Genomic DNA, 24,545 nt, shown 5'->3' on the forward strand with positions numbered 1-24,545 from the left:
CTCAGCAATAATAGTACATGGAGAAAATACTGTGAGTAACTGCAATCAGAGGCATAGCAAGGTGGGGTGCAGGGGGGAGGCTGCTCCCCAGATGAATTTTGAATAAAATGTCGCCTTTGCGGATCAGTCCTTCAGCTTCAAACTGATGCCTGTTTTACAAAAGTCCTGTTCCCCTTGACATCGAAACCTAGTTATGCATCTGACTACAACCCTCTTCTCCCCCTGCTGCTAATGCCAGATTTCACCGGACGGCTTTTCAAAACCCGGCACTTTGTCCGGGTTTTGAAAAGCTTCCCGACGAAATCACGTCAGGAAGGCGCAGGCGCGGAGGCAGTGCAGTGATGTCACACGCACATGCTCTTGTGCGTGATGTCATTGTGTTGCATCTGCGCATGCACGTATGCCATCTGGGGATGGGGATGAGGCTGGGGGGAGCAGAGCGGGGCAGAACTGGGTGGTCCTGGGGGCGTGGCCATTGGTCCGGATTTTTTACTTCGCTAAATATGGTAACCGTACATTATGGCCAGGATTCTCTAGATGGCGCTGTTGTTGGCAGCCGCCTTAAAAGCGGCTGCCGATCATGTGTCAATCACATGACAGTGCTGTTTAGAGAATCACGCCTCTGGCAAAGGTAGGCCTAAAGGTAGAAATTTAGGCCAGAGTTCCCAAGGCCTGCATTTATGGCGCCTACCTTTGACATGAATCACGCCTCTGGAGGCGCTTTACAGCGTCTAACTCCACATCTGGAATTAGGCACACCTACAGTGATGTTGGACATCGTAAAGCGCCTACGTAGGTGCACTTCCGGCAATGTCTTTTTTATGCGCCGGTAGGGGCTTTGAAATATCTTTTAAAAGCACTTTTAAATGGCGTTTTCCACGTATGTGGTGGGAGAGCGCTTACTGGTGCCTAAGTTAAGGTGCCATTTATAGAATATGAATCTATGGACCCCTTTTACAAAGCTGTGGTAGCAATCTCCACAAAGCAAATGAGACGCAACCCATAGGAACTGAATGGGCTGTGTCGCATTTGCCGCATGGGAATCGCTACTACAGCTGTGTAAAAAGCCCTAGTAGGCTTAAAAATCTAAGATTTTTGTGTGTGTGTGTACCTGGGGCAATGGAGGGATGGGTGACTAGCCCAGAATCTCAGTCCACTACGCTAACCATTAGGCTTCCCCTTCACCTCCCCCCTTGTCAGACCTGACAGAAATGTCCATTTGACGTTGCAGGCAAAGCATGCACTTCGTTTGCTGCTGTATAATGTGTATAATGTGTGTGCTCTGTATGTACAACATGCCCACAGTTCCATAGGGAAAGAGAGACATTACTGTTGTGATACTATATATTCCAGTGCTGTGACAAGTTATAATGAGATTGAAAAAAAATAAAATGAAAAAGGCGAGGAACAGCTCCAAAGGATGAAAGAGTGATTTTTAAGTTCACCTGCAAAATATCTTATGCATACACACAAAGATGCACAAACACACAAAGCATGTGACACTCACATACAGTAGAAGACACACAAGTATGTCACTGAGCTGTGGCATGCGACAAGCTGTCACATGACACATGTGTCACTTTGGCAAATATGAACTTTCCATTTTGTTCATGTGGAAGGCTTGAATTCCTCCAAGTTGGAAAATTTCCTTTTGGCATAAGAGAAGTTGTCAGGCCTCTTGCCTTCTGGGCTCCACCCCTTTCTGGAATGACTCCCTAGATTTCCTTTACATATATGCATATATTTATATATCTCTCTATATATATCTGCTGTCCTTCTGGACAGAACAACAACAGAAGGGGCAGAGAGAGAGAGAGAGAGAGAGAGAGAGAGAGAGAGTTACCTTGTGTATTTTTCTTGGACTAGCACAATGAAGAGGGAGATTTGCTCACTGGCATTTGCCAGGGCAGTGTGTGCCGAGTTTGTGGCTATGCTGATATTCGTCTTTGTTGGACTGGGCTCTGCCCTCGACTGGAAGTCAGCTGTTCCAGTCATCTTGCAGATCTCGCTGGCCTTCGGCCTCGCCATTGCCACCCTGGTCCAGTCACTGGGGCATGTGAGTGGGGCACACATCAATCCAGCTGTGACTGTGGCCTTTCTGATCAGCTCTCAGATTTCCATCCTGCGGGCTTTCTTCTACATCATTGCCCAGATTATGGGAGCAATAGCTGGGGCAGGCATCCTGTACGCCGTGGCCCCTGCAGAAGTACGAGGGAAGCTGGCTGTTAACTCGGTAAGTACTCAGTCAATGTTTTGACTCACAGTAATTGCAGAGGAAGTGGTTAATCCTAATTGAGATGAATCTGCCAGCTTAACTTCTGGCTTATATAAAACAGTCATTGTGTATAACACTGTACAGTGTAATTCTCTGAGTCTGGGAAAGCTTCAGTGATTTTGATCAAGGGCAAAAAAAAAAATAAATAAATAGATTCAAAGTGGTCTGAACACCACTTGTAACTTTGCTGCTCCACAACCTGGGCAATCCTTTTACAAATGCAAGATGCCAGACTCACTATTGTAGAGTTTTCCAAATTCTAGGTTGCAACCCCAAAAACCACTGGGATGGGATGGGTCACGACTTGGATGGGATGTCAAAGATAAAGGGTTATGAATTTGCAATACTGCTTTTCTGTAGTGCAACCAAAGCAGTTGATATTTATTATTTGCAAGTACTTTCTTTGTACTGAGTGGCTTCACAGTATTTGTACCTGTGGCAGTGAAGGGTTAAGTGGCTTGCCCAGAGTCACAAGGATCTGCAATGGAAATTGAACCCAGTTCCCTACCACTATCCCTTAGGTTATTCCTACACTCATGGATGTCTTTGTCCTGCACTGGGCTGGGGGTCGTAGGCTTTTTGCAACCATGTGAGTTGGACTTCAGAAAGGCTGGTGAGTGCAACAGTAGTGAAATAGGCTGTGAACCAGGGCTTGTCATTACGCTTTGGTATATTTCCGACTACTCTCCTGCTATAACAGGATAAGCACAGTAAGGTTAAGCAGAGATGGGAGAGGAAATTCAGCTTTTGATCGCATCATTTAGAGCAGTCTCCGAGCAAGTTAAAAAACAAGAGAAAGTGAATGCTGTCAGAAATGCCTTACTGCACACACGCGTAGCTGGTTCCTGAATTTCCAAAACGCTATTTATGAAGTGGGTCCGAGTTGTTAGCCAACAAGTTCTCGACATTTTATTTTTCAGCTGAGTAACAATACAAGCTGTGGGCAAGGGGTCATTGTGGAAATGCTGCTCACCTTCCAGCTGGTCCTTTGCATCTTTGCCTCAACTGATGGCCGTCGAAATGATAGCATTGGAGCCCCTTCCATATCCATTGGCCTGTCGGTAGCATTGGGGCATCTTCTAGGGGTGAGTGTTGTGTTTCACTCATGAGGATAAAAAGAGAGGTTTGCTTAGCCAAATTTGAATTGGACACAAAATGTAACTCACACCTCCTTTGGAGCCCTGCTCCTTCAGTAGTTGGGTTAGTAGGGAATGGTGCTAGAGTACATCCGGTTGGGGACTCTTACAACTCCTGCAGTCTCAGCTTCTCTTAGCGGCAGTGCTGTAGGGAACCCTGCAGGAGCAGCAGCTATGGGGGAGGTCACAGTTTCTACTCCTAACCTTTCCAAGCAGGAGACACTGTAGGGCAGGGCTGCCCAAGTCCGGTCCTCGAGATCTACTGGCAGGCCAGGTTTTCAGGATATCCGCAATGAATATGCATGAGAGAGATTTGCATATCAAGAAGGCAGTGCAGGCAAACCTCTCTCATGCATATTCATTGCGGATATCCTGAAAACCTGGCCTGCCAGTAGATCTCGAGGACCGGACTTGGGCAGCCCTGCTGTAGGGAATGGTGTGGGGTAGAGAATGACACAGGGACACATTTTTCCCCCGTCCCTGAAGGAACTCATTTTTCCCATCCCGTCAAGTTCTTTTCCTGTCCCTGCCCCATTCCTACAAGCTCCATCCTCATCTGCACAAGCCTCAAACACTTTAAAATTATAAGTGTTTGAGGCCTGTGCAGTTAAGGCACAGCTTATAGGAATGGGGCCGGTAGAGGGAGAGCGACAAAACTCAGGGGTATGGGACGGGGACATATTTGTCCCCGTGTCATCCTCTACTTCCCATGTCCTTTGAAGTAGTGAATGACACAGGGACAAATTTTTCCCTGTTCCTGCAGGAACTCGTTTTCCCGTCCTGGAGAGTTCTTTTCCTGACCCATCCCTGCAAGCTCTGTCCTCATCTGCGCAAGCCTCAAAAATTTTAAAATCGTAAGAGGCTTGTGCGCTTAAGGCACAGCTTACAGGAATGGGGCAGGGACAGCAACAAAACTCGCAGGGACAGGATGGGGAAATTGAGTTCCTGTGGAGATGGGGAAAAATTTGTTCCTGTGTCATTCACAGGTGTCAAAGTCGGTCCTCGAGGGCCAGAATCCAGTCGGGTTTTCAGGATTTCCCCAATGAATCTGCATGAGATCTATTTGCATGCACTGCTTTCAATGCATATTCATTGGGGAAATCCAGAAAACCCGAATGGATTCCGGCCCTCGAGGAGGGACTTTGACACCCCTGCGTGAGGTACTGACTGTGGGGAAACTCATAGCTACTGCAGTCAGCCTCTCCCAGCAGGTGGACGCTGCTTGGGCAATGAAATCAAATTGGCGAAACAGAGCGGTAACACGATTTTAATGACTTTATTAGAGGAGGGCTTTTTCCACCACAATTCTTGGGATCCTCAGACAGACCTAATTCTCACAAAAAAACAAATATACAAATTGTTCCTGATTTGTTGCGAATATCCTGAAAACTAACAAGGGGCAGAGGGTCTACGGAACAAGTTTGGGAAGTTTTAGAAAGGTACTGATATTGATAATAATAATATAGGGTTAGGGAGGGAAATATAGAAATTAATATGAGGAAAAATGAAAAAACAAATAACAGGGGAAAGGGATTCAATATATATGATATGATATTGTACATACAACTATAATTATTATAAACTAAATATTATGCTATTCATTTATTGTAAGAATGAAAATTTTATAAATAAAAATTTTTAAAAAAAGAAAGGTACTAATATTTTTTTTCAACCTTGTCCCCTAGATTTACTTCACTGGATGTTCCATGAATCCTGCTCGATCCCTCGGCCCTTCAGTGATAACAACAAACTTTAAAGACCAATGGGTAAGCTCCTAAGAGCCTCCCGTACACAGGCAGTTGAGTATTGAGTAGAGGCACTCAGTTACAGTATTTGGGAAGGGGCTGCCTCCCTCCCTATCTGATCCTCTCTTTGCCCCTTCCTACACTCTCATAACCCGTTGCCTCTCCTCTGTACCATCCTGTCCCTTATCTTCTTTTTTTTTTAAATCTTCTTTATTCATTTTTAAAACTTACAATAAGTGCAACAACATTTAACATCAATTTATACTTAAAATCTAATTCAAATCCCATATCCCTCCCCCCCAATCAATAACTTTCATCAAACATTAGGGGCATAGAGAGAGTAAATAAGGACATTAGAGAGAGAGTAAATAAGGACATTAGGGGCATAGAGAGAGTAAATAAGGACAGATTCTTCAAACTGTGGGGAGCCACAAGCACTAGGGGTCACTCGGAGAAATTGAAAGGGGACAGGTTTAGAACAAATGCTAGAAAATTCTTTTTTACACAGAGGGTGGTAGACACATGGAACGCGCTTCCGGAGGAAGTGATAGGCCAGAACTCTGTACAAGGATTCAAGAAGGGTTTGGATAGGTTCCTGGAGGATAAGGGGATAGAGGGGTACAGATAGAACTTGAGGTAGGTTATAGAAGTGGTCAGAAACCACTTCACAGGTCGCAGACCTGATGGGCCGCCGCGGGAGCGGACCGCTGGGCGAGATGGACCTCGGTCTGACCCAGTGGAGGCAACTTCTTATCTTATCTTATCTTCTAACATAAGAAGACATATAATAACCCCCCCTTATCTTGTAACTTGCTTGACCCTCTCTTTCATCCCTAACCTGTGCCATCCTTTGCTTTTCAACCACATCATCATCCCTCTCTCACCGGGCTCATAGGCTTTGCAATCGTCTCCCCTCCTCACTACTACCACTATTTATCATGTCTATAGCACTGAAAAGTATATGCAGCGCTATACAATCAGCACGCAATAGACAGTCCTTGCTCAGAAGAGCTTACAATCTAATTGCACAGACAGACAGAACATATATGTGTTTATATATGCCTGTTTTATGGTTGTTTTGTAATACTTATTGTGAATGTGGTACTGTAACCCACTTTGTTAAAGGGGAGCTATAACCAGATAAACTATATAGGGGTTAAGGAGTGTTTTGCAGAGAGAATGATAGGATGGACATAGGTAATTTATGGTGAGTAGGAGTTAGGAGTTGAAGGTAGCACCGAAAAAGTGGGCTTTTAGCTTGGATTTGAATACTGACAGATGGTGCCTGACATAACGACTCAGGCAGTTTGTTCTATGCATACGGCACAGCAAGATAGAAGGGATGAAGTCTGGAGGTGACAGTGGAGGAGACGGGTACGGATAGGAGGGACTTGCCCGTTGAACGGAGTTCATGGGGGTGGGGGGAGCACAGGGGGAGAGAAGTGTGGAGAGATATTGAGGGACTGCTGAGTGAGTGCACTTATAGGTCGGTAAGAAAAGTTTGAACTGTATTTGGAAATGGATGGGGAGCCAGTGAAGTGACTGGAGAATGTGCACAGTGTCAGGGTTAGTGTAGCTGCACCTCCTGTAGCTGGGCTTTCTGCTGTCTCTACCCCCCCTCTTAAGCTGTTGCTGTTTGTGCCTGCTCCATGACATAATGACTGAGAACAGCCCTATTATACTAAGTAATTCTCCTCTGCTGTTAGTTAATGTCTCCTCTAGCATTCTACTGACTTGGACTCCTAGAAATTCTTTGAGATTTTGTTACAATTTAAAAAGATATTCTTCTATATTTAAACTCCGTTCATGCTTGTTTAATTGGACACATTTGGTTTTGTCCCAGTTGATTCTGTCTCCAGATTATCTGTTCAAAATGGCAAATATGAGAGAGCAAAGCTGGTTCAGAAGTAACTGGCATATACACTAATAGGAAGATTAGGATTCTCCTAGGACAAGCAGGATGAGTCAGCCATATATGGGTGTTGTCCCAACAGCTCCCAATTTGCGGATAAGCTCTCCAATAGCTCAGAGAGATTTTTTATTTTTATTTTTTCTCTGAGCACGTGCAGTGCCTGGGCCCCACTGGGCATGCCCGAGCCCTACCCATTTCCCCCTGCTTCCCCCTAATCCCCAGTCTTTAGTTTCCGCCCGTTCCCATCGGTCGGATTTTCTACAGCTCTCCATTACAACTTTTCTACTCATCACCTTGAAGATGCCTGAATCATCTAAAGAAATGACTGGGATGCAGGAGAAAGATGAAAACACTGGATCCTCATGAATTGTGCGCCCACTGATTGGATCCGGCGTTCGAGGTTTCCGTGTTGCTTGCATTGTGCGCACATGTCACCATGTGCACGCAAGCTACGAAAGAGGGCACTGAGAGACTTCATGAAGAGAAGTGAGGCCCGAGAATCTTCCTCCAGCAGCCATCCTCATCGGAATGCAGCAGCGGGGGATCCACAAATTACAGCGGCAAGGAGCCTCCAGGATGCCCTGGCTCAGCTAATCCCCCTGCCTGCACTCGGCCCGGTAGAGAAATATCTCCCGGAGTCCCTGCATGCTGCTGCGTACAGCCAGCCTCTGCAGGGCAGCCTATAGGAGTCTCACCAGACCGAGAGATCTCTCCTGGAGTCACTGCATGCTCCCGCGTAAAGCCAGCCTCTGCAGACAGCTGATCGGGGTTTTCGCCCTCCAGACTGAGAGATCTCCCATGGAGTCCTTGCATGCTGCCGTGTAAAGCCAGCCTCTGCAAGCAGCAGATCGGGGTTTTCGCCCTCCAGACTGCATGCTGCCGCGTACAGCCAGCCTCTGCAGGGAGCCGATCGGGGTTCCCCCTCCAGCCCCAAAGGTAAGTCCTATCTGCTTGTTTTGGGGAAAACCTCTGATAATCTTTTGCAGCCCCAAGGGCTCTGCTCCACCCTCCTCCCAATCTGAATTTAAGGAGAAAGAAACTCCCATGCTTCTTTCCCTCAGGGGGGACCTGCAGACCTCTCCCACCAGCAGGAGACATGCTGCCCCAGAATTCAGCTCAGACTGGGCGGGGTCTCAGCAACCAGCCATGATGGAAACCGCTGGCAACCAATTGCAACACAGGTTTTTCCTTCCTGCCCGGCAACAAGGGCAGTCCCGGGGAACTCTTCTCAAAGCATGGTGCTGATGTCATCAGTGATGCGGCATGTCAGACCACGCCTCCCCAAAGGTGGGGGTTTGAAACTCCTCAGCCTAAAGAGCTGTTCACTGCAGCAGGAGGGACTCTGCTACTACTTATGATTTCTATAGCACTGAAAGGCATATGCAGCGTGGTACAGTTTAATATACAATAGGCAGTACAGCAGGAGAAGCCCACACAGGAGGCATCATCACTCCTCTTTCTCTGCCTCCAGGCACAGTGGGAAACGCAGCCAGGAGCATAGAAACATAGAAGTAGACGGCAGATAAGGGCCACGGCCCATCAAGTCTGCCCACTCTAATGACCCTCCCTATCTATCTTTGCAGATAGATCCCACATGTCTATCCCATCTGGCCTTAAAATCTGGCAAGCTGCTGGCCTCAATAACCTGAAGTGGAAGACTATTCCAGCGATCAACCACCCTTTCAGTGAAGAAGAACTTCCTAGTGTCACCGTGCAGTTTCCCGCCCCTGATTTTCCACGGATGCCCCCTTGTTGCTGCGAGACCCTTGAAAAAGAAGATATCTTCCTCCACCTCGATGCGACCCATGAGATACTTGAATGTCTCGATCATATCTCCCCTCTCTCTACGTTCCTCGAGTGAGTAGAGCTGCAACTTCCCTAACCACTCCTCGTATGGGAGCTCCTTGAGTCCCGAGACCATCCTGGTGGCCATTCTCTGGACCGATTCCAGTCTCAGCACATCCTTGCAGTAATGCGGCCTCCAGAATTACACACAGTACTCCAGGTGCGGTCTCACCATGGATCTATACAGTGGCATAATGACTTCAGGTTTACGGTTGACGAAACTCCTGCGTATGCAACCTATGATTTGCCTTGCTTTGGATGAAGCTTGCTCCACTTGGTTTGCAGACTTCATGTCTTCCCTGACAATCACCCCTAAGTCTCTTTCTGCTTCAGTTCTTGTCAGGATCTCGCCATTTAGGGTGTAAACCTTGCATGGATTTCGGTTTCCCAGGTGCATGACTTTGCATTTTTTGGCATTGAAACTGAGTTGCCAGGACCTAGATCAGCGCTCCAGTCATGCATCATATCGTCTGCCATTGAATTTTTGTCTGTTGTGCTTTTGCTCACTATATTGCTTAGTTAGGCATCATCGGCGAATAATGTTATTCTACCTCGGAGCCCTTCTGTCAAGTCTCTTATATAGATGTTGAACAAGATCGGGCCCAGGATGGAGCCCTGTGGCACTCCACTTATCACCTCTGACATTTCGGAGGGGGTGCCATTCACCACTACCCTCTGAAGCCTACCTCCAAGCCAGTTCCCAACCCATTTGGTCAATGTGTCGCCCAAGCCTAAAGAACTCATCTTGCTCAGCAACCTGCGGTGTGGTACGCTATCAAATGCTTTGCTGAAATCCAGGTAGACGATGACCAGGGACTCACCAGCATCCAGCTTCCTCGTCACCCAGTCAAAGAAGCTGATCAGGTTGGATTGGCAGGATCTCCCTTTAGTAAATCCATGTTGGCGGGGATCCTGTAGATTCTCCTCGTCCATGATCTTATCCAATTGGCGTTTGATTAGGGTTTCCATTAGTTTGCTCACTATTGATGTGAGACTCACTGGTCTGTAATTTGCCATCTCCATCCTGGAGCCTTTCTTGTGGAGTGGAATGACGTTAGCCGTCTTCCAGTCCATCGGGACGTTACCTGTACTAAGAGAGAGATTGAAGAGCGCGGATAGCGGTTCCGCCAAGACATCACCCAACTCCCTGAGCACCCTAGGGTGTAGATTGTCAGGCCCCATTGCATCCTGCCCCTCTCTGCAGGCTCTCCCCCCCTCTCAAGAAGGACAGAGAATGTCGGTGGGGTACATGGAGCCACCCAACCAGTCAAGTGGAGCAGCACATGAACCTGCGAACCACCAGGGATGGGACCAGCAGCAACAGGTAATCCTGCTGACCCACTCCTCTCTCAGCGGGCAACACTCCCCCAATGCCCCCCTTTAGAGGGAGCCACGCACAACAACATGGCGCGTTCCAGCAGCATGCCATGCACTCAAGCAACGGAGGAACAAGCAACACACCAGCCTCCAGCCACGCCCCGAGTCACCACCCACAAAAATAAATAAATAAATAACTATTAAAAAAAAAAAAAAAACCCACCACAAACGATGACTCACCCCAAGTTCCTCCAGAAACTCACAGCCTTTCTCAAGATCCACATGGGTGGACCACAAGTACCCAAGACAGAGTACTACAATGCCTGAACTACCAGTACCAGTACTTAAGGCAGGCAGTGCCGATTCCAGTCCACAGAACCTCCTGGACTGCAGAGATGAGATTTGGCTGACTCCCTCTTCAGGGCAACCAACATCAAGGAGACTGGGACTGAAATACCAGATCTTTCCAGCCCGGGGATTCGACAACCCGCAGCAGCCATACATGGACATTGATGTAGCCTTGGCGCTTAAGAGAAACAGGGCAGCACGACCCCCCCTCCAATGCCCCATCAGGGAAGGACCTGAAAAACCCTCGATTCCACGGGGAAAAAGACCTTTGAGGGCACAATGCTGAGCGCACGAATTGCTGCGCTCCAGTTCCAGATGCGGCTTTATCAGGAGGCCAGTGAGAGAAAATAAATAAATAAAATTAAACAGGTACTTCAGCTCACCACCGAGCCAGTCCACACTGGCAGCAGTCTGTGCCCCAGCGCTCGCAACAGTAACATAACTGCTACGCAAACAAGCACCGCCCGAGGGGCAGGGACATCCAAGGGCAGCTCTCTCCCCAAAACAAAAACAGAACCTTGACCACCCTCCGGTCCAGCAGGATCAGATTGTCTGCGAAGGCTTGGCCCAGGATCACCATCAACCAGTGGGCCCTCAGCATCATCAAGCAGGGATTCTAAATTCGTCTCCACTCCCGCCCCCCCCCAGAGTGGGCGGGGCACCCTCCATCTGACGACCAATTTTCCTGCAGCAAGGAGAGGACCTGCTTCAGCAGAATCAATAGAGGCGGTGCCGAACAGAGGAGATCACCAAGGGGTTTCTACTCCAGGAACTCCCGCGTCCCCATGGACAAGGACAATGCTCGATCCTGGATCTCTGCAAGCTCAACAGGTGCATACACAAAGTCCAGATGCACTCTCTGGGTACAGTCTTGGCCCTGTTACAGCCCGAGTATTGGCTAGTATCCTTGGACTTACATGATGCATACACTCACGTGCCCACCCAGCCCACAGGAGGCATCGTCACCTCTAAAGCCAAGACAGACGCCTTGGCTTCAGTACAAGGTCCTACCCCTTGGACTCTCAACGGCTCCAAGAGCCTTCACAAAGTGTGTGGCAGTGGCACATCCTCGCCTTCAAGGGGTGTGCATCCTATGTTATCTCGACAGCTGGCAGCCCCGACAACCACCATAACCTTCCTCATCAACTACATGAAATCCCACCTGATACCCTCCCAGGGGATATTGTTCATCGGGGCAGTCATCGCCACCACACAAACCAAGGCCGTCCTACGGGACTACCAGATCGATACCATGACATCCCTGGCCCAGTGCATCCCTGCCAGCAGCTCATCGTCAGCACGCTCCCTCCTGTGTCCCGGCTGCGGTCTTTGTTGTCCAGCACACCAGACTACACATGAGATCCCTGAAAGTGCACCTCAGACGTCACTGGGACCAGTATGCCCAACCTCTGACCACCCAGATACCCATTCGCCAGCCCATACACAAGACGCTTCACTGGTGAACGGCCCGAGATAACTTAGCGAAAGGGAAACCAGACCACCACCTCACCAGCTGGTGGCCACCATGAATGCCTCCAAACATGGAGGGGGGACACATCTTCTCCATCTTCGCACAGGGGACATATGGTCGGCCCAGGCGTCCTCACTCCATATCTACCTACTGGAGCTCAGGGCCATAGGGAATGCCCTCGAAACCTTCAAACAATGGGTGACAGGCAGGGCAGTCCTCACCCAAACAGAAAACCAGGTGGCCATGCACTATATCAACAAGCAGGGAGGGACAGGATCAGTCTCGCTATGCAAGGAAGCTTGCCGCATGTGGGAGTTCACCAACTCCATTCAATGCCCCATCCAGGCAACTTACCTCCCGGGGGAGCAGAACGACCTGACAGAAAGCCTCAGTCACCAGCTGGATCCCTATGAGTGGTGTCTCAACCCAGCGGCGACGAAGAAGATCTTCAGCACCTGGGGCACACCGAGCATCGACCTGTTTGCAACCAAACTGAACTCAAAATACTCGACTTTCTGCGCAAAGAGATCAACCCATCGTCACCTCAACCCCGACGGTCTGTCTGTGAGTTGGAACCACGGACTCTTATACGCCTACTCGCCATACCCTAAGTTCTGCAGAAGATCCTTCAGGACAGAGCAACGGTGATCATGATTGCCCTGTTCGGGCCCCAGCAACCATGGTTCCCGTTCCGGCAAGTGATAGCGGTTCACCCACCTCTCCCCCCTCCCGATCAGTGCAGTTCTCATAACACAGCGCGGGAACCCTACCCTCCACCATGACCTGCGTTCCTTAGCCCTGACTGCATGGATGATGAGAGGATGAACCTACCACAAGACGTGGAGTACACTCTTATGGCAGCCAGACCTTCAACCAGAAAATGCTATGGGTTGAAATGGAGAAGGTTCCGCTACCGGTGCACAGACACGCAGCGAGACCCCTACAACTGCCCCATACCGGACATCCTGCAGTACATACTGAGCTTATCTCAGTGGGACCTAAAACCCACTTCCATCAAGGTCCACCTAAGTGCAATCGCGGCATACCACACTGGCCTAGACAACAAACCAATGTCGAGGCATCCAGTAATCACAAAATTTCATGAAGGGACTGTCCAATCTGTACCCACCGGTCAGACCACCACCGCCCGGATGGGACTTCAACTTGGTGCCGCATCAGCTCACCTCGACCCCTTCAAACCTTCGGGGGAGGCAGATCCCGTATTCCTAGCCAGGAAAACCCTGACCTCCATCGCGTCGGCCAGATTTATCGGCGAGATCCAGGCCCTGGTCCATCACCCCCTGACACACTCCTCCATGAGAACAGGGTGGTACCCAGAACCCACCCCCGATTCTTGCCAAAGGTGGCTTCAGCATGCCTCCTGGCACTCTACATCCCCCCACAGGGAGGCACACAGCCACCTCAGGAACACCTCCTGGACTGTGTGGGGGCCCTGACTATGCAACAGACTAGACAAGCCTCAATTGTTCGTCTCCTACGACCAAAACAGACCAGGACTGACGGCCACCAAACGCAGGCTCTCGCACTGGATATCCAAGTGCATCCCCTTCACCTATAGAAGAGCGCAGCGTCAACCGCATGTGGGAGCCCACGCCCACCAGCGCAGAGCCATAGCCACCACAACGGCTCATCTGCACCACACACCAATAGGGGACATCTGCAATGCAGCCACTTGGTCCTCCATGCACACCTTCACCAAGCACTACTGCCTCGACATAGCATTCCACGCTCCAAATGCATTCGGCTGAGCAGTCTTGGAAGTGGCTCTTCCCTCCCGGGAGGGGCAGCAACTACTAGCACAGCCTTGACAAACACTGATCAAGTAGGGTGTTATAAATATCGAAAAACACTGATCAAGTAGGGTGTGATAGATATTGATTAAGTAGGTCTTCCAGCACTCCTGTCTAGACTGAATGTGGAATAAGCAAGTATGAATTCTCACATGCAAGTACGAATTGTCACTGTTGACCAGTTGGTTTCTCACTGTTCATTGATTGTCATTGACCAGCTTCACTGTTCTGTGAGTATTATTGCTCAGTTAACACAGCACTTTATCAAAAACCTTGTTTCCACAACTCCACCTGCTTCGCCTGATTACCCTGCCCGGCTCAGCCTCCACAGCCAGGCGAGAGATGCACAGAGCGCTAAGGCGCAGGTCCAGTCGTTACATCCCTCGGCTAGGGAGTCACCCATATGTGGCTGACTCATCCTGCTTGTCTTAGGAAAAAGTGTAGTTACTTAGCTGTAACGTAGGTTCTCCGTGGACAGCAGGATAGACAGCCACACAACCCACCCGCCTCCCCATACAGCCGACCCGGCCACAGCTAGCAACATCCTGGGGATTAGGGGGAAGCAGGGGGAAATGGGTAGGACTCGGGCATGCCCAGTGGGGCCCGGGCACTGCACGTGCTCAGAGAAAAAAAAAAAAAAATCTCTCTGAGCTATTGGAGAGCTTATCCGCAAATTGGGAGCTGTTGGGACAACACCCATATGTAGCTGACTATCCTGCTGTCCACGGAGAACCTACGTTACAGGTAAGTAACTACACTTTACAGTGTGGCTCCACTGAAGACAGGATGTTGAACCCATTGCAAAAGCAATAGGATTAAACTCTCAGCCCCCCCAAAAAAAAACACCCCACACACACACACAAAAAAACCCCAAACAAAAAAACCTTACAAAAAGCCCACAACAAATACAGACCTAGAGAACCTAATCAATGAAATGAGACAGACAGGGAAAAGTACTTGAGTACCTGAATAAATTAATGTAAACCGTTCTGAGCACTCAAGAGATAATGGTTACTGCAGATGGGCAGACTAGATGGACCTTTATCTGCTGTCATGTTTCTATGTCTTTGTTTCTAAGAGCTCCTCTGGGAGAACAATATAGAAAAATTGAATGAATGAATGAATAAATAAATATAACCCATCATCCACATATAGGAAGAACTTGATCTTGAGAGCTGCCTTCTTAAATGCATGTCTAATGACTAGTGGCTCTAAAGCAAGACTGAAAATTAACTCAAAAAGGTGCACGTGGCACCTGAAAATGAAAATTGTCAAGCTACTAAAATATTTCTTTTACTACTGATAATGGGCCATAAACAACATTTGGGATAGCCCCTCCCCCTGCTTTACAACCCCCCTTCCCGATGCTTTCCTCTACAGCAGCGTCTTGCAATCTATCCCAGCTCAAGACACCCGGAACTGTGCGACGTCACTGTGATGACATCACACGCATGTGTGACATCATCACGTTGACGTCCACCCATTCACAAAGACCCTTCAAATGGGCCCTGACCCGGCAGTGGGGTAGGAGGGGAGGTACCTGCAAGGAAAAGGGCCGGTCAGAGAGAAGGTGAGTCGATTGCCCACAGGACATGCCTCTCTTTGCAAGAGACACTTCCTATAGGCAGTCAACCGGCGCTGGCACCGGTGCCTCTCGTCCTCCCCAGTGTGCCACAGCACACTTGAAATCTCAGGAGGCACACTGGTGTGCCCGGCACACAGTTTGCGATATACTGCTCTACGGCGTCCCCATGCTTTTCAGCCCCCCTCCCCGATGCTCTCCCCTACAGTCCCCCCCCCATGTTCTCCGGTCCGCTCCCCGATGCTCTCCCAAGAAGCCATAGTGTAACAATGAAGAAAGAGAAAAAGTGATGCAAGTTCCCCTGTATTTTGCAAAATATAAAGATAGCAGAGTGATATTTTACACCACATCTGCATCCTTTGCCAGTATACTTCATGCTGTACTTTGAGCATTGCTGAAGACGTCTTAGCCTGAAACTAGTCTTCGTAGAAGGCAGATGTGGCAAGAAATGTTGCTTTCCTCTAGCCTACCAGCCAGAGAGAGGGGAGAGAGAAGCTCATGGGAAAGAGTGGGCTTAGAGTCAAAATTGAGGAGCAATGAACCCTCATGATTCTCTGTCTGGGCACCATTTAACTCAATTATAGGGTATTTTGGTTCTGTTTTTCTTAAATGCCACCTATCTCCTTTTCTAGTGCTTCCAAAGTACTCTTTCAGGCTCCTAATAAAAAGCGTAGATGTCCAAAAAAGCATCCTAAATCGGCACTTAGACGTCCTAATCGCCAAGACGTCCAAATGCCAATAATCAAACCTATCTTTCTTTACGTTTAACTAGGTGTTCCAGCTAGAGTTGACCCCCTAGACCTGCCTCCAGGCCCATCTAGCCCCATCATGACCCCAAGCCCGCCCCAGCCATGCCTCCAATCCTGCCCCAGTCCCCCCCCCCCCCCCACTGCCTGTTCTCGTTGGGCGTCATCACATTATATCTGCGCATTTGCACGAAGGAAAGCTTTTCAAAACCCAGACTAAGTGCCGGGTTTTGAAAAGCCGTTCGGACCCCTAGACATGTCCTCAAAAAGGAGGACATGTCTGGGGAAATCCGGACGTCTGGTAACCCTAGTTCCAGCCTCTGTATGTCCAGAGCATGAGATGGGCATGGTGGAGGCATGTTATTGCCGGGCTTTGGGCAGTCTCAAGGGCGGATTAGACATGGACACCTTGCAGCGATAATCAAACATTTTGCAAGACATCCTGGATGGGACTTATATGTTTGGAACTAGACTTGTTTTAGAAGGGTCTAAGTGCCACAAAGGTGCCCAAACTGACCAGATGACCACTGCATGTACCCCCATACTCCCCCAGTGCTCATTGACCCTCTTCCACCACACTAAAATGAGAACAAAAAGGGAGATACCTGTCTCTAAAACAGCAGCGTCTGGGATGGGGAAGCCTAGTAGAGCTGCACACAGGTGTCTTAAGTAGCCTGGTGGGTGGGCTAATGAACCATAGAGAGGAGGACCCAGGCCCATAAGCCACTCTAACCACTACATTTATGGTACAACATGTGCGCCCTACTATACTGCCATATAGGTGCCACCTGCAATCATAAGTGCTAGTGGGATGGTACACAGAAGAGCAAGGGTGCCCACACTTTATGGGCTTGCGAGCTACTTTTATAATGACCAAGTCAAAATGATCTACCAACAATAAAATAAAAAAAAAAACACAAAGCACACTGTACGCATAGAAAATGTTAATCATCATTCCTATTCCAGGGTTTTTTCAAAGAGGTCAAAGCAGATGACTCTATGCACTGTCACCTCACTAACAACCATACAAAAACAGACAAATACCCCCCTCCCTTTTTACTAAACCACGATAGCAGTTTTTAGCACAGGGAGCTGCGCTGAATGCCCAGCGCTGCTCTCGACGCTCATAGGCTCCCTGCGCTAAAATCCTCTATTCCAGTTTAGTAAAAGGGGACCATAGTGTAAAATATAGACAGTAGATATAAATTCAGACACATTTTGATCACTAAATTTAAAATAAAATCATTTTTCCTACCTTGTCTGGTGATTTCATGAGTCTCTGGTTGCACTTTCTTCTTCTGACTGTGAATCCAATCTTTCTTCCCTTCTTTTAGCCTGTATGCTTCCTCTCCTCCTGACCTCATTCCCCTCCCAACATTTTCTTCTTCTCTCCCTGCCCTCTCTTTCTTTCTCTCTTCATGCCCCCTTTCTTTTTTTCTGTTTCTCTTTTTTCCTTCTGTTTCCCTGCCTGTCCTCTTTCTCCCTCCCTGCCCTCCCCCAAGCCACTGCAACTGCCGCTGCCATCGGATAACAGGCCCCCAAAGCTGCCCGCCGCCGGCCAAGCTCTCCCTGCTTCGGGCCAACCAGCATTCCTCTCCCCGACGTCAATTCTGCCGTCGGAGAGGAAGTTCCGCTGGCCAGAACTTCCTCTCCGACGGCAGAATTGATGTCGGGGAGAGGAAGGCTGATCGGCCCAAGATCAACCTATTGGGAGAAATGCTGCCGGGTCCTGCCTTTGAGGAAACAGAAAGTAGGCAGGACCTGGCAGCAAGAAGAGCAAATTGCAAGCTTCACTGACCTGTCTCCCGCTTTGGCCCGCGAACAGGGCTCTAACATGTGCGTGCCGGCTTCCCTTCTCTCTCACCCCCCCCCCTCAGACATAACTTCCAGTTTCAGAGGGAAGAGAAGGGAAGCCGGTACAAGCACACGTTAGCCCCCGGAGCATAAGTTCTCCAAGCCAGTTTTTTTTTTAAATTGTTGAGCAGCGGCGGCAGCAGCAGAATTCAGGAGCGGACCAGTCAGGAGGGGAAAAAAGAGAAGGGAAGAAGGGAACCTGCTCTGCTTTCGACTGGGGTTGCCTGAGCGAGCGACCTGTCGACCGCAATCGACGTATTGGGCACCCCTGCAGAAGAGTAAAGTAGAATTTGGGAGACTCACCCTAAATTATAAAGGGGTTATGGTGAGATATACAGCTGGCACTCTTAATGTGGAGTTCACAGCAGTGCCCTTTAAGGTGTCCCATTGCTCTGTCGGGATGTCTATGTGGCCAGTCCATTACAGTGCTGGCCCCACCCATGTCCAAATGGTCAGGATTAGGATGTTTTCAATCTGGATATTTTTCTGATCGAAAATGGGGTATAAAGTTAGACGTTGTGGTGGCCTAGATGTCACAGTGACCAAGGCATCTAATTAGATGATTTTCAAAAAGAAAAAATTATATTTGGATGTCCAGCAGTTTGCCATTCAAAAATGGCCATTTATGTACCTCCAACTTTGGACATTCAGTTGGGAACGTCCAAGTTGGACTTAGACACTTTTTCTGAAAATGCCCCTAAACGGTACCTAGAACAGAGTAGACTAGTCCTGTTTTGCCTCTTTTTAATGCCTAGACTTGTAAGTCTGATTTTATTAAGAAAAACTGAACTAGATCTCCAAGTCCGTAGTGGACATAAAACCAGGACTGGTGTAGCCTGTTCTAGATGATATGAGGTCACCCAATAATCTTATATAGAGATACTAACACAGATGAAATGAAGATCAACAAACCAAATGTAGTCCAACTCCCAAAAAATAATAATTGCCAACAAACATGTTCAGTGACTTTATTTCTATATATTTTAGTGGATTAACATAACAACCACATGCTTAAATTACACAAGAAAGTTAAACAAAGTCATAAACCAGGTGCTGAAGCAATTGATAGGTCAATCTACTGTCCTGAAGTTGGAGAAACAGTCCTTTGTTTCATTTTCAAATCAGGGGAATCTTACTTCTGCACACCTGTCAAAAATCACCATTAGTCCAAAGCATTTTATTTATTTTAAAACTTTATTTATACCGTTTACAAAAAAAACCGAAGCGGTTTACATCAATAAAAACATACATAAGAGACAAACTAAAATCTTAAAATCTGCATAATTAACCAATTTCTTCTCTTCAAATATCAGCTAATAAATCAAGAATACAGTAACATAGGGCTCCTTTTACTAAGGTGATCTAGCGTTTTTAGCACGCGCAAACCATGCGCTAAATGAAAAATACTTACGCAAGCTCTATGGAGGCGTTAGCGTTTAGCGCGAGCAGCATTGTAGCGCACGCTAAACGCGCGCTAAAACCGCTAGCGCACCTTAGTAAAAGGAGCCCATAGCTAAACAGTTTCTTGTCTTCAAATGCCGGCTAAGAATTCACAGAAATGCAGTAACAAACTGAGTTAATTGTTTCTTAAACTGAAACCAGTTTACACACAGGCCCAATTGGCCCAGTAGTAGGGCTTTGTGCCAAATCCCAGGTGTTACATCTTAAAATGACCATCAGAGAGCACCGCTTGAAAGTTGGCCATTCCCTCTCAGTGGAAGACTAAGGACCTCTTTTACAAAGCCAATTAGTGCGGGCTGCTGCAGTAAGTGCTCTGAAGCCCATAGGGATTTAAAGGACATCATGGCTTTTGCCACACAGCAGCCGCTAGCATGGCTTTGTAAAAGAGGGGGGCGGGGTAAGAGTGGGTGCCCATTAATATTAACTGATCATAGTTCTACTGAGTGCAGCGTGCGGCCTCGTTGAAAAGAGTTGAACTAGCATTGCAGGTTTTATCCTGACTATCTCAGGAAGACATTGAATGCTTGAGTGTTTGGAACGCCATTAGTAGATGACTACACCAAAGTGCACGTGTTTAGCTATTAGTGAATTACAGTATGTTAAATTTCTGTTATTTTCCACAAGAAAGTGCAAATATTAAATTATTTAATAAAATACTGCTAGATTTTTTTTCCATAAATTGTCTTTTTAATCATTAAATCATTATTTGAAGACAGGAGAATGTTTTCCTATTCTGCTGTCGTAACACTGTATAAGTGAGGTTCTAAGGGAATCCAACTCCACTTGTTATAATAAGCATATTGGAGACTCTGTAATGATTTATTGTTCTTTTTCAATAAAGCAGATGACAAAAAGGGCTCCTTTTACGCAGCTGTGGTAGCGGTTTAACGCGCAATAGCGTGCGCTAAACCGCCGGCTGCGCTAGCTGCTACCTGCTCTTGAGCAGGCGGTAGTTTTTCGGCTAGCGCGGGGGTAGCGCATGATTAAAAGTTGCGCACATTAAAGCCGCTACCACGGCTTCGTAAAAGGAGCCCAAAATGTCTTTTTTTAATCAATGTATCATCGCTGAGTGTGAAAACATAAAAATTATAGCCATAGTGCCGTGAAATTTGCTCCATTAAGCAAAAATAATAGCAAATTTAAAAAAATTGAACTTTATGTAATCAGTGGCTTTGAGGGACCTCAGGAAAATGAATAAAGATATTAAAAAAAAAAAAAATTCTAATTAAGCACAATCAAGTTCATGGGAAAAACTTTAATTTACAGTTTTTCCAACTTTAGGTTTTTCTGGACAACCCTAAAGGGGGAGCAATTGTGGACTTGTCTGACATGATCTTCAGTAAGGTGACAATCTTATCTTGCAAAAATAAATATATACATAAATTTTTTATTTTTTTTTAAACAAGCAGCATATGGTGTACAACATAGTTCAATAGAGAATTAACTACATCTGTTATTCTCACTATAAGTTTCAGAATGCACTTAAAAGCTGCTTTGCCTCTCGTGAAAATAGGGATTTGAAGACAAGAATGAAAGTGCATGTACTGCAATACAGTAGAGGGCAACACACATGGAAAGATAACTCTGTTAATAGAATTAGTAACTGGTTTCATGGATCCCAGAACGGGCTTACACGAGAAATTAACATTTGCTTCATTTATTTACACGTTTTCCTTAGTGAAACTGGAACTTTAAATCTAAACATACAATAGGATAAAACCAGAATTTATGAAACTCTTCTCCCAAAGAACTGACTAAACTGGTTAGCTATCTCAGCTTTCGTAAAGCTGTCAAAACTTGGTTGTTTGGGTCAACATTCGTCTAAAGTGACTTCAGTTAGACTGGGGGTAGTAGGGATCAAGTGATAGGTGATTTTTTTTTTTTTTTTTGTATTAGGTGCCAGAGTTGAGGACTGTGCTGATTTGGGTTGGTTGTGCTTTATGTTGTTGAAATTTGTTTTATTGTAAACCACTTTGATGCTTTTTGGTGGAAAGCGATATATCAAATTTAACATGTCAAATCAAATCAGCTCAGCCAATTGTTAGCCCTAGTGCAGGGGTGTCAAATTCCCTCCTTGAGGGCCGCAATCCAGTCGGGTTTTCAGGATTTCCCCAATGAATATGCATGAGATCTATTTGCATGCACCGCTTTCATTGTATGCTAATAGATTTCATGCATATTCATTGGGGAAATCCTGAAAACCCAACTGGAATGCGGCCCTCGAGGAGGGACTTTGACACCCCTGCTCTAGTGGGAGAGGTGGAAGAGAGATGAACAGAGGAGCATCTGGAGCACAGGTAATAAGGAATGCTTTATGTCTCTTTGCAGGTCTTCTGGGTAGGACCCTTGCTTGGGGCCCTCCTGGCCTCTCTGTTCTACAACTACCTACTTTTCCCGTACCAGTGGAGTTTGAAGGAAAGGCTGGCTATTCTGAAAGGGACTTATGAACCCGAGGAGGAGACGTGGGAACACAAGTCAGACAGCAAGCAATCCGTTGAGCTCTACTCTGCCCAACCCCTGCCCAAAAACTCAGAGAAATTTTAAACCTATGGAGTGAGCTGTAACATAAATGCCTTTATTTCAGCTTCCAGGTATGAACAACCTGGAAGCAAAGACTAAGTATAAGTGGCAGAAAGTCACTTTGTGTTTCTTCATTTCATGAAGGAAAGCACTACTAAAACCTTGTCCTTACTTAAAGCCCCATGATGATCTCTATATGGGCAAGTTCAGTCCTGTGGGCTCTTGGCCATGCTAGACTGTGCGTTGTTGGGTTGTAGTGTATCCTACTACATTTTTCTGCCACTGAGTCTGCAGACAATTGCAATGTCTCCCTCTAGAAGAGCCTGTCAGAAGATTCAGTACCTGCCTTTTAGAAATACACAAGCACCAAGCTATATTGAAAGGTTACGAAAAAATTAGTTGTACTGTCTTGTGTAGTTTGCTAACAAAGTTGTCTTGCTGCCAGGTAGTGAGACTGGGGGGGGGGGGGGAGGGAGACCGTGGGCATAACCTGTAAATAAACCCAGTCAATTAATGATTTATCACTTCCCCCCTCAACCAAACTACTGTTTGGTGACAGGCTTATTGCACCGGTCATTGCTCGCATTCAACATGTGCGCAGCAGGAGGGCAAAACCATGCTCTCATTCAGTGATTCTCAGTCTGGTTCTTGAAATCTGCCTAGCCAGCCTGGTTTACAAGAGAGCCGTAATAAGTATGCATGAGATAAATTTGTCTGCTTGCATATTCATTGCGAAATTCCTTTAAACCAAAAGGCTGGCCATTTGATAACCACTACTTTAGATGTACCTGAGCCTGCGGACAGATACCGACACCCTCCGAGATGTTACAGGACCACGTTGTATCGCCCGCAGACCATGAGAAGATTCCTGTCTGAAGTTGCTACCAAGAGACTTGTTCCTGTGGTTAGAAAGCAGCCGTTTGTCTGCTCCTTCACTCTGCTGTGTTTTCAAATTCCAGGATATCCTTGTTCCGCCACTGATCCGCTTCAGGCAGCTATGTTTTTGTATGTAATGGATGCTTTCCCTGTGCCTCCAGTGCTTTGTGTGCCAAGCTGTAATACATTGACTATTGATTAAGTGCGGTTGAAGACAGGCTTGACGACAAGAATTTAAAGAGCCTTTCTCTTAATTAACTCCATCAATGAAGAATGTATTATTGTTCTTTTTTAATGCGCTTGACAGTTCATTTTTTATGTGAAACAGCATTGTACTTTATTGATTTTTTTTTTTTTTTAAAGTTTTAGCCCAAGGGTCACCTGTACAAGTCTAAAGCGTGTGTGTATTTGTTATTTAATGTTATGGTATTGTATTTATGATTCTGCATCATATAGCTCAGCACTTTCATGTGTGCTGAATCCAGCAGGACAGAGAAAAATAAAAATTGGACAAAAAATTGGATTGGTTGTGGTTCCGTTTATTGAACCAGCATAAGAATTATCAGAGATAATGTAGCACATGAGCTTTCCAGGCTATAATCAGTCTCTCTTTCAGATGTCTCTGCGGTACTGATATTGAGATAAAAGCTGGAAGTGGTTAAGAGAAAAGTAGCAAAATGGTATGGGGTTTGTGCCACAAGATGTATCAGGAGAGACTTGGGGCTCCTTTTACTAAGCCGCGTTAGGGCATTGCCCCGCACGCTAGACCTTAACGCCAGCATTGAGCTGCCGTTAGTTCAAGAAGCGTAGCGTGCGGTGTAGCGCGCGGTAATTTCCTGCGTGCGCTAAAAACGCTAGCGCACCTTAGTAAAAGGAGCCCTTGGTGACCTCAAGATGCATACCCTGGAGGAAAGGAGAGACAGGGATGATATGATAGACCTTCAAATATTTGAAAAATATGAATATAATAATTGACAATATTGTGTGATCGTGGCACCGAGGTACCAGCACGCACCCAAAAAGAGGGAGGAAAACCTCAGACTAATGTAGCAGTATAAAACCAAAAGGTACAAATCAAAACTGCTTTTGATACTTTGGGCTGAGGCTTTTTCTCCCTCTCTTGCTGGGTTTGAAGAGGGGGGAAACCTCGGTGCCACGATCACACAACATTTCGAATCATTATATGAGAATATTATATGTTGTGCGTCCTCATATAATTTGTTAACACTGAAATATTAATATACAAACAAACCTTTTCTAGAGATGGGAAGGCAGTAGAACTAAAGAAGATGAATTTAGGTTGCAGGGGGCCAAGTCAGGAAGAACTTTTTCACAGAGAGGGTGGTAGATAGATACCTAGAATGCCTTTCCGTGGGAGGTGCTGAAGATAAAAACTACACCGGAATTCATAAATGTATGGGATAAACACTTTTTTTTTGGGGGGGAGGGGTGAAATTCTGTATATTTTATTCTAATTTTGTGTGTGCCCTGAAAATAGCAAGGACAAATCAATTACGCATATGTAGTATCGCATCATACCTTATACTATGAGCTTATCTTGTTGGGCAGACTGGATGGACTGTAAGGTAGAGAATGACATGGGGATAAATTTTTCCCCATCCCAGCAAGTTCATTCCTTGTCCTTG

At 46.8% G+C, this 24,545-nt stretch overlaps 1 protein-coding gene across 1 annotated transcript; it reads left to right on the forward strand.

The window, feature by feature from the left end:
* The first annotated feature begins 1,778 nt into the window (after positions 1-1,778).
* LOC117358180 (aquaporin-5-like) lies at positions 1,779-23,422 on the forward strand. Its single transcript, XM_033939787.1, has 4 exons — positions 1,779-2,233; positions 3,196-3,360; positions 5,097-5,177; positions 21,832-23,422. The coding sequence occupies exons 1-4, from the start codon at positions 1,871-1,873 to the stop codon at positions 22,045-22,047; spliced, it is 825 nt and encodes a 274-aa protein (XP_033795678.1). The 5' UTR covers positions 1,779-1,870; the 3' UTR covers positions 22,048-23,422.
* Positions 23,423-24,545: the final 1,123 nt, after the last annotated feature.

Source organism: Geotrypetes seraphini, chromosome 3 (genome assembly GCF_902459505.1).
Source record: "Geotrypetes seraphini chromosome 3, aGeoSer1.1, whole genome shotgun sequence".
In the NCBI taxonomy this organism is placed as follows: domain Eukaryota; kingdom Metazoa; phylum Chordata; class Amphibia; order Gymnophiona; family Dermophiidae; genus Geotrypetes; species Geotrypetes seraphini.

Bases quoted from the DNA above. Each gene is read 5' to 3' on its own strand.
- LOC117358180 (XM_033939787.1), top strand. From the start codon at position 1,871: ATGAAGAGGGAGATTTGCTCACTGGCATTTGCCAGGGCAGTGTGTGCC. The intron at 3,361-5,096 runs GTGAGTGTTGTG...CTTGTCCCCTAG, and splicing joins CATTGGGGCATCTTCTAGGG to ATTTACTTCACTGGATGTTC. The intron at 5,178-21,831 runs GTAAGCTCCTAA...GTCTCTTTGCAG, and splicing joins CAAACTTTAAAGACCAATGG to GTCTTCTGGGTAGGACCCTT.